This window comes from Trachemys scripta, chromosome 2 (assembly GCF_013100865.1).
Source record: "Trachemys scripta elegans isolate TJP31775 chromosome 2, CAS_Tse_1.0, whole genome shotgun sequence".
Classification (NCBI taxonomy): Eukaryota; Metazoa; Chordata; order Testudines; family Emydidae; genus Trachemys; species Trachemys scripta.
The window spans coordinates 227,996,145-228,013,508 of record NC_048299.1 but is presented as its reverse complement, the minus strand read 5'-3'; the positions used below and the strand labels follow the sequence as shown (position 1 = coordinate 228,013,508).

General features: G+C 39.8%; 1 protein-coding gene across 3 annotated transcripts; it reads right to left on the bottom strand.

Annotated features, from left to right (window-relative positions):
* Window positions 1-233: 233 nt before the first annotated feature.
* LY96 (lymphocyte antigen 96) lies at window positions 234-10,386 on the bottom strand. Of its 3 annotated transcripts, XM_034763146.1 has the most exons (6): window positions 9,409-10,384; window positions 6,598-6,684; window positions 4,527-4,655; window positions 2,833-2,885; window positions 2,654-2,672; window positions 234-728 (listed from the first exon to the last, which is right to left on the bottom strand). In XM_034763146.1, the coding sequence occupies exons 1-5, from the start codon at window positions 9,515-9,517 to the stop codon at window positions 2,667-2,669; spliced, it is 384 nt and encodes a 127-aa protein (XP_034619037.1). In that variant the 5' UTR covers window positions 9,518-10,384; the 3' UTR covers window positions 234-728; window positions 2,654-2,666. The 3 variants fall into 3 exon arrangements, with proteins under 3 accessions (XP_034619037.1, XP_034619036.1, XP_034619035.1); XM_034763145.1 differs by lacking the exon at window positions 2,654-2,672 and having other exon boundaries at window positions 9,409-10,381; XM_034763144.1 differs by lacking the exons at window positions 234-728; window positions 2,654-2,672 and having other exon boundaries at window positions 2,701-2,885; window positions 9,409-10,386.
* Between the last annotated feature and the right edge of the window lie 6,978 nt (window positions 10,387-17,364).

Here is a 17,364-nt window from a genome sequence, read left to right as displayed (position 1 = left end):
GAACCTTGTTTGTGGGTCTGGTTCCCTCTGACACCACCAACCCACGGAGGGCTCTTGGCACCCTCCACACGGAGACCTATGCTGAGCTGACACAAAGTGCCTCTCACAGAGGGCCCAATGCTCAGGTGGAGAGGGAGGCTAAGCACTGTTACGTGTGGTGGTGCAAATAAATGACGGAGTATAGAATAGCTATTGAAGCTAAACAGACAGAATGAACAAGAGAATATACAGGATTTTCTTTTATATCAAATAAATTCTGGCAAACATTCTTGTCTTAGCTTAGCAGAATCTGAAATACACACATTCTGCATAACACAAGAGGTAGAATTGAAATACAGTTGTAACTACGACACCATTTCAGGGTCATTCTGTAGATTAAACAGTATGCATTTGTACCTAAGTTTCACATAGAAATTTTGCACAAATTGGCTGGCCATTTGATTATAGCAAGTATATGAATGGATGAGACTATTCCTCTTCCTTATAATTATGCGTACAGTAAAGTGCATTTTGCATTCTTACCCATGCAAAATCAGTCTGTTTATTATTTCAGTGATAAAATTCCAGTTCCTGGCAGCAGCAGTTGTGTTCCTCAATGAATTGAAACAATCATCTTATTCAGAAATTCCTTAACCGTGCTATTTTATTAACAAGGTGACATTCGTACACAGGAGCAAGTTCTTCTCAGAAGGACCAGATAATAATCTTAAAAAAATCGTATATATTCCCTAAAACAAAGAAAAAAAAAAACACAATCTTGTTGCCACTTTTCAGACCAGAAACTGGAGGGGAGAAGACTAGGAGGAGGAGCCCAGGGAGGGGAGAGACAGGTCTGGCACAGGATAGGCTGGAGTTAACAATGGCAGAAGGAGTCAGGTTTGGGTGAAAACAGAGACAGAAAGTTATGCAAGCATCAGAACACTCTCCCCTCCAGCGCCTGGAATGGAAACCAATTCTTAAGTCTCAAAACTCCACTGCTGTCAGCAAAAAGTTGTGAAACTCACTGGCAAAGTGTCTGTCTCATCCACTCTAGTGTTGGTCCACATAGAGAATGGCAACCTACCACTGCTGTCAGTTACTTCATTTGCTCAAGTGGCAGAGATCTGTGTGGTGGATCTAAAGTTCCAACCTTGCTGATAATTAATGTGGGTGCCAGTACGATGAGATTTCTGTTTTTTCAGTTAACTTTTTTTAAAACTTGGGAAATTACATTAAAAAAACACTGTGTTAAAAGGACCTTATTAAAGTTGCAACATCAAGCACTCAGATGTTAGGAAATGAAGAATTAAGATAACCTGTGAATTGCCTTTTTGGGCATATGCATTATGATGCAGCCTTTAATTACACGGTTACATATTTTTTGCACAGGATCCCGGTCTCATGTAGTCACTGGTGGGCCTGCTCTAATGGTGGAGAAGGTCTGTGAATAAAGGAGACTATTGTCTGTAGTGCAAAAATGTAGTGCAAAAATTGGAAGGTGTGAATTAAGAAGGGAACTGTTGGAAGAGAAAAGGTGGTTTCGTGGTTAAGGCAGTTCAGTGCTGCACTGGAGAACTCAGTTTTCTCTCTGCCTCTGCCACAGTTTCTGTGTGATGCTGGCTAAGTCACTTAAGTCTGGATCCACAATAACTAGGGTCAGATCAAATTCACCATCCATTTTTGTAAACTTCAGAGTTACAGCATTTTAAAAATCTTGAATTTCATGATTTCAGGTATTTAAATCTTAAATTTCATGGTGTTGTAACAAACCGCGAATATGTATTTTAAAATGGCAAAATGTAAATCTGTAAAGCCCTTAAGACTCGGTATTTCTCAAACTGGAGGTCCTGACCAAAAAGGGGGTCACAAAGGTATTGTAGAGGGGTCACTGTATTGTCACCTGTACTTCTGCGCTGCCTCTCTGTGACAAAGGGGAACTTGGAAATGGGGAAGAGGAGGAAAAGAGACCTGGAAATAGGGAGAAGAGGAAAAGAGAGAGAATATCTGAAGGGAGAAGGATAGGAGTGTGCATGTTTGGAGGCCATCTAGAGAACAAGGAAGAGCAAGTTATTTTTGCGGGCAGTAAGGGAGGAGAGGAGAGAACCTGAAAGATGGAATGAGTTGGTTATAGATGGAAGGCAAGGAAATAGGTGGGATGGTACCTACTTAATGTAAACCACCAAATGTTAATAGGAAACATATAGGGTCATTACAGTGATACACACATTAATCCCTTTGTCTATAGTTCTTCAAAAAAGAACTACCAGTACATACATTTATGGAGGATAGGTCCATCAATGACTATTAGCCAGGATGGGCAGGAATGGTGTCCCTAGCCTCTGTTTTCCAAAAGCTGGGAATGAGCAATGGGGAAAGGATCACTTGATGATTACCTGTTCTGTTCATTCCCTCTGGGGCACCTGACATTGGCCACTGTTGGAAGACAGGATACTGGACTAGATGGACCTTTGGTCTGACCCAGTATGGCCATTCTTATGTTCTATAGTGGCAGTTTGTTTTCTTAGTTACACGATATCCCTTATCTTTCCAATATGTTAAGAATGATTTGTTTGTTTGCTTGCATTAGACTTGTTATATCACCTGTGCTAATTTTATTTCTTAAAATAAAGTTTTCAGAAAGCTATATATAGAGGAACAACTTGAGTTCACCTACCGCTCAAATACAGTCATTCCTGAGGTAGAAAAAAACAAAAAATCAGTAAGGAAGTTGTTCTGTATAGTTTTGGTGCAATACTATTTTCAGCGAAAGTATACATGTAAGCAAGCTATTTGGCAAATTTTTGTAACCTTTAACATATATATTAGATATAGTATATATACTTTGGCGAGTACCTTCGGCAATTTCATCTTTAAACCGCTAAATTCAAATGTTGTATTGAGCGTCTCTGCAAAATAGGGAAAATTATAAAAGAAGCAGTTATTTATTCTTGGTCCTTAATGATAAAATAAACCATGCCAGTTAAATTTCCATTGACTTCAGAGGGAGTTGGATAGAGACCTTATTTCTTACTCTATTTAGGTTTTCCTTAAAGTACAGAATGCAACTGGAAAATTTGTCTGGCTTGTGTCAGTGGTCTGGAGATCATTAGTGTATACATTCAAAACTTAACTGACACTATATAACTCTGACCCCTCTACTAATCTACTTGTCTCTGACACTTTCATCACCAGCTCCCTTTGCTCTGCCCATGATGCCATCTTCAACACATTTATCTGCCTCTCCCACAACCATCTTTGTACATTCTCCCCCTTGGTAAACTGAATTAAACCATAAGGCTACCACCCTCACCTCCTCCAAACCTACTTCTACCATGATGCCTTCAAAAGATTAGCCTGAAATAATAGTTAGGTTGAGGATCGGTTGGGAGTAGCAGATATTCATTTTTTTTAAAGGCAAATGTTGATTACATGATTTATCCCTCATCCTTCATTGCTTGTACTCTTGTATGTTGAGTTATTTGAGTCTAAGACTGCCTCATGACTCATGTTATATGTTTGGATAGTACCTAGCATATTGTTGGTACTACCCTAACCATAATAAATTGTGTATGTTTGTGTGGTGTGATGAGGTGTCTTTAGGTCACATCCTTCCCCACAGCACCTCAATGCAGAAGATGTGGAGCCCTGCTACTTGTGCTGAGGTCTTTGTAGTGCTACCAACATTTAGAGAAGTTTACAAGGAACAATTGTCCAAATAAATTGGGGTTCTAGGGGCAGTTATAGTTCCTAGGGTCTGTAAGGTCTGCATGTGCATTCTGGCAAAGTTTGAGACTTGCCTGACATTTTAAAAATGTTAACAATGTAATTTATTCTTTGTGAGGCAGGTAAACAATATTATCCCCATTTTACAGATGTAGAAACTGAAGCCCAGGGAGGTTAAAGTCAAAAGTTGTGTGTGTGTGTGTGTGTGTGTTCGGCACCTCTGAATATACATATGCACCTAAATCGATATTCAGAGGTGCTGAGCAAATGCAGCTGTCATTGACATGAGAAAGAACTACAGAGTCTTCGTTCCTGTGGATTTAGTTTCCTAAATTTAGGTGCTCAAGTTTGAAAGCTTTGGCCTGCATGACTTGAACAATGCCAAAAAGAGTCTCTGCTATCGCTAGGATTAGTCCCTTGCCTGTTGCCCTCAGCCCCTTGCTTAGCCTATCATGCTGCCTTTACTGCTATTGAGCTGCCTGCCCCCTTCTGGCTGCTCAGCAGTTGCACTGGCTCAGCTAGAGGCAACCAGCTGGTATGCAATTTGTGGTGTTTCTAGTGCTATCAATGGTAGTCTGGGCAGAAATTCTCCTTTACTTTTCTAGGTCCTCCAAATTAGGGGGCTTGCAAAAACTGGCTGTGGTTAGCATGGTTTTATATCAGCATCTAGAGCTATTCACAGACACAGAAATATCCCTGTCCATGCTGGTCAGTTAAACAGCTTTCTAATGAACCTGCTAGCAACAACAGTGTTTAAACAGGATTGTAGCTAGCAGGGTTCTGTTCCCTGTTTGGCAAAGGAGAACTCTCAAGTTTATGCTTACCTCCCTTCAGAGTTCCACAAAATGAATAGTCATCATCAAATCCACTGCAAATAACATTTTTCCATTCTAATAAATTTGCAGCATCATACCATACATGGATGCTGCTCTCCAAAAAGATGATATCACTCCCTATTAAAAAGAAGCAAAACATAAACTGATGAAATCTCCACAGAACACATTCACTCCCAACATGAGGTGAGAATCATGCACACTAATGGTGACTAGAATATTAATCTTAGTACTCATATAGGCTGCAACTCAGCAAGATGGTTAAGTACGTGGCTACTGGTTGGGAAATTATTCTTTACTCCCCACCCAAAAAAAAAAAAATTATTCAGCTTTTTTGGAGAGTGGTGTCGAAAAACAAAAAAAATGGAAAAAATTTTGGTTTAAAATGGCAAATTTTCAAGTTTTTGGCCAAAAAATATATTAAATGAAAATTGGAGTTTCCACTGAAAGAAATCTGTTATAACTGAAAAGCTATTTTCCATCCAAAAGAATTATGGAAAGTTTTTAACCATCTCCAGCGCTTAGACATATGCACCCAAGTTGTTCCATTGAAGTTAACGATCTACACAGTTGATTAAAATTAGACACATGCTTAATTACATTGCTGAATTGGTGCTACAGTTTTTTATATTTTCAAAGTGATGTATGAATTTAAATTAAATGAATCCAACAACCCTGCAAGTTAAATATCATCACCCTCACCCACCACCATTTTATATACTTGAATGAAAGGCACTGTGAAAGCTAAGAACATCAATCTGGTGCTACTTTTTTAGGTATTTATAAAGACACAAAGTGGAATAGCAGATCCGGGAAAATTATTAATATATATTTACTGTCTAAGTCAGAGTGTGAACTACAATGAATCAGTAGTTTTACTTTGTGGGGGAATGCTTTTAATTAAGTTATAAAACTGTTCCTTCTTCTTGGGATGCCCACAATCTGGACATTGGATTGCTTCTCCTTCTGTTTAATCAGGTAGCTCAATGAATTGGTAGAAGACTTCAATCCCTTTTTCTCCTCAGCTATAGTAGTACTCTATCTTCACATAGCAGTCTTATCTGTACTTCTGCAGGAATTAGGTGCTACATTCAACATCTCAACTGCCTAAAGAAGGTGGCTGCTGCTAAAAAGAGGAAACTCAGGAGGTGATCATTACGCAGAGGAGTATGGTACTGGTTGTAGCAGGCCCTGTATCTCTCTCCCTTCAAAGAGATCCACCAAGATCACATATCCCCTATGAGGGGACTGCTGGGTGACATTGAATCATGCCACGAAGGGCCTTGAGTAGACAACAATGAGCTAACATATTTTTAAAGGTGTTAAATCCTATCCACACTAGCGTTCAAAATTGTGAGTTAAATGTGTTAGCTAATACATTTTTAAATGCAATCTATTTTTCTAGTTTAGACAGGGCCTTGGGTAGAATGATGAAAATCTCAGACACATAGGAACAGGCACTCTCCTGGCACTTCCACTCTCCTCCTAGCACATATAGCATCTGTCAAAAGTCTCTTCTTTCCCTATAAACAGCCACTCCATCTTATGAAGTGTAAGTTCTAAGGACCAAACTTTGTTGTGTATTTGTAATATTTTTCATATTATTGAGGCACCAGTCATGGCTCCATAGCGAAGATTGATTTGAGTTTGGCATTTAATGCAGGAATATACTTTGAGCCCAGTTTTCTAAATTGTATGTGAGCAATTGTGTGCCTAATTTATGCGCAATAGTCATGAATGGTTGAGTAACTGCATGAGCAAATGGACAGTTGTTTGTCTAACTGACAATTGCACACACAACTACTTTATTAGTGTGTAAAATTACGGTAATTGCATGCACAAGTGAGTTACATTTTAGTGCATACATCTTTACATAAATGTGTTAGAAAATCAGGTTCTTTGTATATCATCATGATTTATCTTTTCATGTTTAATCATGAAAAATTTCTCCTAAATAGCCTTCTCATTTAGGATAGAGGTTTAGAGATAGAAGTAACGTATCCTCCTGCAAATACAGAATTTAATCCCGCAAATTGGATGGAAATAACAAAAAGTGACTTACTTGGAATCCATAAAAGAGTAACTTTCCAACGACTTTCGCTAAAGGAACAAGGGACTATACTAAGGAACAAAACATGGTCCATAGAATCTAAATAAAAAAATACGTAATAAAGTCAGCATGAATAGTACTCTCCATCAAAAAAATGTTTGTAAATGATCCTTCTAGATGCCTTCTTAGAGGCAGAAATAACATCATTCCACTTTGAAATTAAGTATTAAGAACAGTAGGTTGATTGGGTTGAGGATATTTGTTACAAACACATGCTGCTATATTTATGTATGTTTTGAAGACATGCATTTTCCACACTATCATTGAAGGGAGGCTGTTAACATGATTGTCAGACAACAATATCCCCATCCACACTGGAAGCCTGCTAGCAACAACAAGGCTTAAACTTGGTTGTCACTAGCATGGCTTCCAATGTACTGGAACCTTAGTAGATTATTCTGTATCATGGTTTGTTTTCTGAGTGACCACTGCTGTACATTCTACAAGATGCAGTTGTCAGTGTAAAATACAGGATATAGTACAAAAGGCACTGCCTGTTCAGTGTTGGAAAGCCTATTATTTCAAATTTTTATAAGAAGTCCTCAACCCACCTCCATCTCCACCCCACCTCTAGAGGGAATCCAGTTCAATACTTTTCTTTTAATGACAGAAATGATGCCAGGTTAGTTTACTTGTACTGTCTTTGCAGGACATGATGTACTATTTTATCCATGATGAAAACGTACAGTAACTCCTCACTTAAAGTCGTCCTGATTAACGTTGTTTCGTTGTTATGTTGCTGATCAATTAGGGAACATGCTCGTTTAAAGTTGTGCAATGCTCCCTTCTAACGTCGTTTGGCAGCCGCCTGCTTTGTCCACTGCTTGCAGGAAGAGCAGCCCATTTCAGCTAGCTGGTGGGGGCTTGGAATCAGGGTGCACTGGCAGCCCCCCTATCAGCTCCTCGTTCCCCTAAGTTCCCTGTGCTGCAGCCGCCCAGCAGGATATTAGTCAGCAGTTCAGCTGTCCCTCCCCCCACTGCCATGTGCTGCTCCTGCCCTCTGCCTTGGAGCTACTCCCAGAGACTCTTGCTTGATGTGCAGGGGGGAAAGAGGGGAGCTAATGTCAGGTTGTCCCCCTCCCCCCTGCTCCTGCACCCCGCTTACCCCTTCTCCATATAGAGCAGGGAGGGGACACGGACAGAGAGAGACAGAGAGTTTGGGGCAGCAGCTGTTGTCTCAACTTCCTGATCCACTTAAAAAGACAATGCACTTAAGAGTGGGTCAGCTTACTTAAAGGGGCAATGTGCATCTCTCTCTCTCCCGCACACAAGGTGTGTGTCTGTCTCTGTCTGCTATGCTGTCTCCCCTCCCTCGTGTTCGTGCTTCCTTGATGAGAGGCTACATTAACAACAATGTGTTAACCCTTGATGGCTCAGCCGAGTGCTAGTTCATCATTTAGCAGTACGGCATTCCCTGGGAAATATCACACCCTCTTCCACCCTCTAACTTCACCACCTCAACCAAGCTTCACAATCATCATAGCTGTGAACAGTATTAAATTGTTTGTTTAAAACATATACTGTGTGTATGTGTATATCTATATAATATAGAGTTTTTTGTCTGGTGAAAAAAATGTCCCTGGAACCTAAACCCCTCCCCCGCCATTTACATTAATTCGTATGGGGAAATTGGATTTGCTTAACATTGTTTCGCTTAAAGTCGCATTTTTCAGGAACATAACTACCACGTTAAGCGAGGCGTTACTGTAATCTGATGGAGTATCTGGGGAGTGCTGAGGATATGGAATAGGTTGGGGTACAATGTACTGTGGTATTCACTGGTTGCTATGCTAATTGTTCTTACTGTACTCTGCAGGTGGCTGATATTCCTAAGATATTGTAAATTGTATGGTCAGGGAGCCTAAAGCTCATGCATAGGCATCTAACATTTTAACAAAAAGAAAATAAATGCAAAGCAGTTGTAACAGCAAATATTCTCTCTATGTCTTAGGTTATAGCTCATTCTTACTAATAATACAGCATGAGTGATGCGTATGGAACTGTACAAGACATGACACCTGCCCTACGGAATGTACAGTCTAAGGCCCTGATCCTACATCAAGCACCCTGTGGGCAGACTCTTCTGCCCATACAGAGTTCTGTTGACATCAGTGGGGTTCCTTTTGGGTGACTCAGTGCCAGATCATGGCCTAAATTAGAGCCTATGTACTACAGCAAAGGAGTAGGGGCAAAAGAGGAGAAACAATTGAGAGCAAAGTGGAAAACTGCGCTCCCCCCCCCCACACACACACACACAACTTGTACTGAGTTAGCTGTCCCACAGCTTCACCCGTTTCCAGGGCCAATAGAAACTCACATGAAGTGTTCCTATTTTCCATACAGCTAAACTTCAAGTTCTATGACAAGCTTTGTTGCATTTCTTGTCTAACTTGATTAATCACAGCACTAGAGAAGCACATTTAAATTTATCTTTTAAGTTTTCCCAAAGTCACCAACACACATGCCTGTCCTGCTCAGAAGCTAACCTCTCTCCCATCCCATACCTTCCCCAACATGGACTGGTAATATCTATGGATGCACAGTGTAATTGTTATCATACAGAAATTGCAGAATACCAAAAAAATATATACCATCCAAGCTACCAAAAAAGAGCAAAATTATTCTTAAATTTCTAGTGAGTCATTTCTTTATCTTTCTGGACTCCTCAAAGAAGCAAATACAAGAGAAAAGAAGACAAGTGTTTGCTGAGAGATATCCATTCTTGTGCAAACACCACTGAAAATAAAATAATCCTTTACTTACCGCAAAAGGAATGCGATATTTCTACATCTGAGGAGCTGCAAAGCACTTTTTTTCCTTGTGATTCAGTGAATCCAGAAGTAAACAGAATGAAAAAAACAAGCTGAAACATGCTTGTATATCTTCAAGCCTTTCAAAAATAAAGGGGGTACTATCTGGGTGAATATTTTACTTGAACACTTTGTTTTCAGGAAAGAGGAACAAAGTTAGACTTAGTCATCACGAGCCACATGATTATTGGGGGGGGTGTTTTTTTTTGTTACATTTCCTCAAATTCTCTGTACACTTAATTTGATATTTTACTGAATTTATGCTAGCTATCTTTGTAATAAAGTTATGGGAAGAAGGGGAAATTCTGCATCTACTGTTACATTTTTCCAAGGTGATCACATTTTGGATTGTATTAGCAATGTGGTTTTAAGCCACAAACGAATAATGAAAGAGAAAATATTTTACACCAAATAGGGAAGTTGGAAAAAATCTAAATAGATGATTACCACAATTACGTAAAAGGAAGTGTAGTTGATTTATCAGAAGTAGCGTCTCAAAGCATAATTACCATGGCTGAGGAGAGCTTTGCTGTGTAATATAAGAAATTTAGAGAATCTTTATTCAACTGATTTTAAAAAGTTCACTTTCTTATTGAGATACATTAGCCAAAGATTTTCCAAGAACATATTTCACACGCAGCTTACCATCACTAGGAAATCTTAGTATTTGTAATAAAATTGCGAGGAATCTAATTAGATGACAATGTCAAACCTAGCTGAGACAAGACTTGGCCATGACTAGCTGACATGATGCAGAAGATGACCATGTCAGCTAACTCTGCAAAAGAGCACCAGGCCTGAATAACTGGGAATTAGAGTGGGTAGGAGAAGGACGTCATGCGTGGTATAATCCAGGGGTAGGCAACCTATGGCACGGGTGCTGAAGGCGGCACGCAAGCTGATTTTCAGTGGCACTCACACTGCCCGGGTCCTGGCCACTGGTCCGGGGGCTCTGCATTTTAATTTAATTTAAAATGAAGCTTCTTAAACATTTTAAAAACCTTATTTACTTTACATACAACAATAGTTTAGTTATATATTATAGACATAGAAAGAGACCTTCTAAAAATATTAAAATGTATCACTGGCACGCAAAATCTTAAATTAGAGTGAATAAATGAAGACTCGGCACACCGCTTCTGAAAGGTTGCTGATCCCTGGTATAATCAGTAAGAGGCATGAGACTGACCTAGCTATTTTTATAGGAAAGACCTCCTCGACCATCAAACATGGGGCCCCTGATGCAGTGCCCACAAGAAGTTAACCAACATTTAAAAAATAAATCAAAATAAAACCCCTCAGCTCTACATTATTCCCTCTTCTGTGTTTCTCTCTTACAATATACTAGAATTTCTTTGGGGCAGAGATTTTCCTTATTTCATGTCTTCCTTAATGATAAGCACATTGTTGGTACTTACAAATGAGATTTGGAATATGATGCAGATGAGCATTAATAAGCCCACTTGATAATACACAAGTCACCACGGATGGGGCACACTCAGTCATGTGAGGCCAATGTCTATTGTCTTCAAGAGAGGGATGGCTCTGAGACCTGAGAAGCTAGGTGATTCTTTCACTGTCTTATCCAACTGCATTCTAATGACTATTTGCTAAACAGATGTCTATAATATTTCTATAATCTCATTAATTTTTGCACTTTTTTATTTCGGCCAGACTTAGTAAAGAGCTTAAGGTCAAGATTTTTAAAAATAGAATCCTAACTTTAGGCTTCTAAATCTATTCTGGGCTTCTAAATAAGTGGCTTGATTTTCCAGTGGTCTGAGCATCCAACAGCTCTCATCGAGTTCAGTAGAAGTTGTTGGGTGCTTAGTATTTTTGAAAATCAGATCACTTATTTAGGAGCTTACATATAATTTAGGAGCCTAACTTTATGCTAGAATTTTGAAAATCATAGCCTACATTCCAGATTTAAGACTAGTTTGAAACAAGTAGTCCAAAATTTTCAAGTACCTTGAGTATTATAGTTCTCTCTATCTTTCTATCTACAAGGACAAGACAAAAATTTTATGCAACATATTTCACTTATGCCGATTACCTCAATTCTGAAGACTAGACTGGATCAACACTCACTCAACAAAATCAGGACTTATTCAGTTCTCAGCTATTTATATGGGTATCAAAGCTTATCACCATCTTTAAGAGGGGACAACTATTGTCTGACTGAAACTATATGTACAAATTTCTTCCAAATATATTTATCCTGGAACCTTGTATTAATGATATTACTATTTCATCACAATTAACCTTCCTGATTCTTAAATATTTCTGCATGCCCTTGATAGATCATAAATTGTACTTATCACTAAGCAGCAGTGATTTCTATAGTGTAAATACATATATTTAATTATTCTTTTCATTTAATTGATTTCTTCTGCACATAAGAAATCAATAAAAGATTACATACAAAAAAGCAACTTTGATAATTTTATCTGACCCCCACCACCATAGTATCTGAGTGCCTCACAAGAATTAATGTATTAATACAAGTATGAATCTCTCACAACATATGTGTAATATAGAGGCGTATTTTACCCATTTTATATATGGAGAACAAGCACAGCAAGATTAAAAGCTTGATATTCAGAGGTTGTGTTTCAGAAGGCATGATACCTGGAATCCAAGAGGGTTGGAAAACAACTTTCATGGTGACCCCAAAGTGGTAAGAGAGTGATAGAATCCATTAGATGCCCACAACACTTGGTAGGAAAAGTGGGGACTTCAATAAAAATATGAGATACTACCAACTAATTGATTGTTAGTGAAGTATATGAATTTCTAAAGGAGATTACAAATTTCAAGTAAGAAACAACAGCTTGTTCTAAAATATTTTCAAAACTATATGAAGATCACTAGAGTTACTCTGGATTGATGATGTTTAAGATCGGGGCGTGCACAAAGGGGTGGCAAGCAGGGAAATGAGCTCCCTCAATGATGAGGGGAAAATACAGAGTTTAACATTTATGGAATAATTAGCCACAATTTGAGGCCAATTCAGGCACACATTTCAACGGATTGTGCTTGCAAACCACTATTTGCTGCAAAATTCTCCAAGAACATTCTCTAGGCATAACTTAGAGACTTTTTGGTCTTTGCATGATGTACACAAGCTCTATGTATGTAACAAATATAACAGAAATCATGTTGGCAGCTAGTGGGGAAAATATAATTCATAATTTATGGATGTTGTTAGGGCTTTATTTTTTATCATACCTATAAAAAGTTCTTAAATGAGATGACAATTTACAGTACAGTACTTAAGATTTTAAAGAACATGGTCTGATCTGTAATAATTTATTAATCCTGTGTGTAACCTGGTTATTGGGATAGTTATACTGGGTTATTGACTACTTACTGATTGTATGTATCAAGCTAATTCACAAGCAAGTTTTGTCAGGAAATTCACCCAAGAAGTAGGGGTTGGTTCCTGGAAAACATTTCAAGGGACAAGAGACAACACAGAGCCTTCCAAATGGAAACATGCTTCCACTAACCCGTGGAGCTGACAGAACCAATTTGACCAGGCTCAGGAAACACAAGAGAGAACAAAGGATTTTGGCTGGGGTTATGAAGATACATACTCCATGAAGGGGAGTGAGTAGACGTGAACTTAGATTCCAGAGGTTGAGGAGTCTAGGTTAAGACAGTCCTACCTATGATTATAGGTTAGATAGATATGCATGTAGAACTTTCATTGTGTTAAAATGCCTTTTACTGGGTTTTGTTCCTACTGTTAAGATTAAACAATACTTTGTTTTTGGATCACTATTTCCCACTGGTCACAGCTCCAAAGGGAAAGACATGTAGGTGCTGAAACCAGTCAGTTCTGCTGAATAATCACAGTTGCTGTAACCTGGGAATCCAGTCTAAGAGTAGGAGAATCTCAGGATGCCACCAGATAGAAATACAGGTGGCAGGGCCTAGCACCTGAAGGGGTGCACTCTAAAACCAGAGAGGGGGATCAAAGGTGTAGTTAGCCCTTGTAATTGTGCAAAGGATTACAATCTGCCAAGAAATGAAAGTCAACTATAATTGGCTGAGATATTTCTGAATTCACAATTTGCTCCATAACTTGTTTACAGCTCTGTCGCATCTTATGCGCATTTAACATGCGCGATTTCAGCTTTATGCGGTCGGCAAAAAAAAAAAGAACAATTTTAATACTGTACTTGTAGCGCGGGCGATTCCGCCCGCCATTCAACTCAATGTAATTTTAACTATACGCGGTTTTCGCTTTACGCACTAACCGCGGAACGGAACCCCTGCGTAAGATGAGACTCGCCTGTATAACTATTCTGCAAATTCTCAGTATAAAACCATCTAAGATATTTTAACTGTTTCTCTAGTAAATGTGATCTTATATAATGCTGAAAGGCAAAGACATATTTTGTATGTGATATTAATAAAATTGTGTTTTAATGTCTTAATTCAACAAATAAACTGCAAGATTACCACTGCCATCAATCATTAGTGTCATAACTATGATATATCAACCTCTGATTACACCATATTCATGAGACGTCATTTTTCACTTGCTGGTATTGGGACTTTTGTTAGTATAGATGAGTTTATATATATATACACTAAGTAAAGAGCATGACAACTAGCCTATGTTTATGTGTGTCACAGCTATGATGCAACTAGATAGATAAAACAGAGTTTCACTTTTCCCCCTCATTTTAAAAATTGGAGCTGGTCATGGGATTTGATAGCTCAGTATGGCTATTTTAAGTTTAATCAGTAAAATTCTGAATTGTCAAAAATCTTAAAATGGCAGTGAAAATTTTGTTGCAGAAGTGAGGAAGGAAAATTGACAATTTTGCTATGATTTAAAGCATTTAAATACAAGTCCCTTCCTTTAATTCCTATGTTCTTTTCCTTCCTTTGTAAATTCCCATTTCTCCCTCCTTTAAAAGAGCTCAAGCCAACTTCAACCTGTATAAACAGGTATCAAAAAAGGAGAGCAGGAGACTGAACATAGCAGATATCTTTTTAAAGTAAGTTTCCATGACAGCAGACACTAAAGCACCTGGAACTAGGAGCTCCTTTTAAGACCAAGCAAATGCAAGAGCGTATAGATTTCTTTTAGTTATGTATAAAATTCTATTTCACTCAACACTAACACTTGAAACAGTGGATTTCAGAGCAATTATTATACGTTTCAGGTGGTCTAAATCATTTGTCTTTGTTCTCATCATTTTCACCATCATTTACGGATGCACTACCTCTTGCATTTTATTGCTTACCTGAAGAGTCTCTTCACTGAGAGTTGGAACGGGTCTTTAAGATGTATAACCATTTTGAAACAAGAAAGCTTCCACAAAACCCTTCTAGAGCTTGGTTTGCTTTTAAATGATTCAACAAATGTGTCCAGAGTTAGATCAATACATAGAATAAAAGTATATAAAAATATAGATATTTTGTCTCCTTTAGTGAGACATTAAAATAAGAAAACAGACTGTAATCAAAAAGCCTTTTTGCCAAATTGGAACTTAGGAGAAACCTAAAAAGAAAAAATATCTTAATTATTTTTTCTTCATAAAGGTAACTTATTTAGTATGTTAGCACCAAGAGATTCCCCTTATACAGGGGATCTCAAACTCCATTGCACCGTAACCCCCTTCTGACAACAAAAATTACTTCACGACCCCAGAAGAGGGGACTGAAGCCTTAGTCTGCCCAAGCCCCACTGCCCGGGTGGGGAGGGGGACAAAGCCCGAGCCCCACTACTCTGAGCACAGGGGCCAAATCCGAAAGCTCAAAGGTTTCAGCCTCAGCCCCAGTAAATCTAAGCCAGCCCAGGCGACGCGATTCAAAGCAGGTCCCGACCCACAGTTTGAGAACCGCTGCCCTAATATAAAGTGTATTGCTGGTATAAAAGGATTCATCTGAATTTCTTTTACATTATTTGTCAATTCAATCGATTTTTTAAACCTCAAAGTATTTTAAGCCTTTCATTACATCTTAATTTTTTAGGTGGAATTGAATATTTATCCACCAACAAAAACCTATCAGCTTACATCTCCAAACCTTCCTTTTTTCTAAAAAAGAAACACTGAAATCCAATTTCTGTAGAGTAAAACTGATCTAAGCAATCCATTTTGACAGAGAGATTAAGAGGCCTAACCCGCTTCGTAATCATTCCAAAGAAAATAGGGTCAAAAAGACCATGGAGTACTCCACAGGAGATTTCTTTTGCTTCAGAGCTTTCATTAGCATGGAATGGGACTGCATTTAACTACGTTCTGTTGTCAAATATACATGCTGCATTATCTCAGTGGACCAGATTCTCTGCTGAGCTGTTTTTATTGAGCACAGCGGAGGGGCTATTCAGGCATTGCTATGGGCTCAGTTTCTCCACATCAGCCTTATTACAGGTTAGAGTAACTTGGGAGTTGCTCCAGCTAACTTGCACAATCTCCAAGGGACCATCCAGCAGCTAGGGACAGCCAGAGTGTGTTGTGCTCCAGATACTCCTTCTATTCCTTCCAGAGAGGGCAGCATGGAAGGAGCTGTAGTCCCAGAAACAGTAGCTATCTGCTTCCTGGGGACTCCTTCATGCTGGAAATATTCCAACCTGGGGACATATGGACAGTCTTTACTCCATTTATACCATGGGTAGGCAAACTTTTTTGGCCCAAGGGCCACATCTGGGTACGGAAATTGTATGGCAGGCCATGAATGCTCACAAAATTGGGGTGCAGGAGGGGGTGAGGGCTCTGGCTGGGGATATGGGCTTTGGGGTGGGGTCAGAAATGAGTTCAGGGTATGAGAGGGGCCTCCGGGCTGGGGCAGTTGGTTGGGGGTGGTGAGGGCTCTGGCTGGAGGTGCAGGCTGGAGATGAGGGGCTTGGGGTGCAGGAGGGTGCTCCAGGCTGGATCGAGGGGTTCGGCGTGTGGGAGCAGGCTCCAGGATGGGGATTGGGGCACTGGGGGGTATGGAGCTCTGGCTGGGGGTGCAGGCTCTGGGGTGGGCTGGGGATGAGAGGTTTGGGGTGCAGAAGGGTGCTCCATGCTGGGATCAAGGGGTTCAGATGGCAGGAGGGAGATCAAAGCTGGGGCAGGGACACAGGAGGAGCTCAGGTGTACAGGCTCCAGTCGGCACTTACCTCAAGTAGCTCCCGGAAGCAGTGGCATGTCCCCCCTCTGGGTCCTACGTGGAGGCACGGCCTGGCAGTTCTGTGTGCTGCCCCGTCCGCAGGCGCCGCCCTGCAGCTCCCATTGGCTGCAGTTCCTGACCACTGGGAGCTGCGGGGGTGGCACTTGAGGCAGGGGCAGCACACGGAGCCCCCTGGCTGCCCCTACGCATAGGAGTGAGAGGGGGGACATGCCGCTGCTTCTGGGAGCTGTGCAGAGCCGCAGCACGTGCAGCGGCCCCCGACCCTGCTCCCCAGTGGGAGCTTGAGAGACGGATTAAATCAGCTGGCGGTCTGGCTGTGGCCCGCGGGCCATAGTTTGCCCACCCCTGCTTTATACCATCTGAACAAGACAAGCCAAAAAATCTGGCCCTTTCACTTTTTAGACACAGACCCTTTTTGGGGCTTCAAAATTCTTATTCGTGTACTTGATTAGTCAATGTTGCTTTTTTTAAGGAATGGTTCCTTTATAATACTATATCGGGGATCTTGCAGCATAAAACTAAGATCAAATCCATATTCCTTCTCTTCATGACTGTAACAACAGAAATCAAACTGAGACCAAATAAGCATCTACTTTCATTTTAATTCTGGGAAGACACTTCAGATTGTTTGAAATTAAAAAAGCTTCAAGTTTCTATACATTCTGAAATATGATAAAGAAACTCTAAATTATCTGACACTTACGAACATGTTATAGAATTGTGTGTGGTTTTAGAAATGATACACTGGACAAATACAAAAAAAAGACAGTCA

Coding starts and splice junctions, on each gene's coding strand:
- LY96 (XM_034763144.1), bottom strand. CDS start 9,517: ATGTTTCAGCTTGTTTTTTTCATTCTGTTTACTTCTGGATTCACTGAA. Junction 4,656..6,597: donor TACTCTTTTATGGATTCCAA/GTAAGTCACTTT, acceptor TCTTTTTAATAG/GGAGTGATATCATCTTTTTG. Junction 2,886..4,526: donor TTGTGGAACTCTGAAGGGAG/GTAAGCATAAAC, acceptor CCTATTTTGCAG/AGACGCTCAATACAACATTT.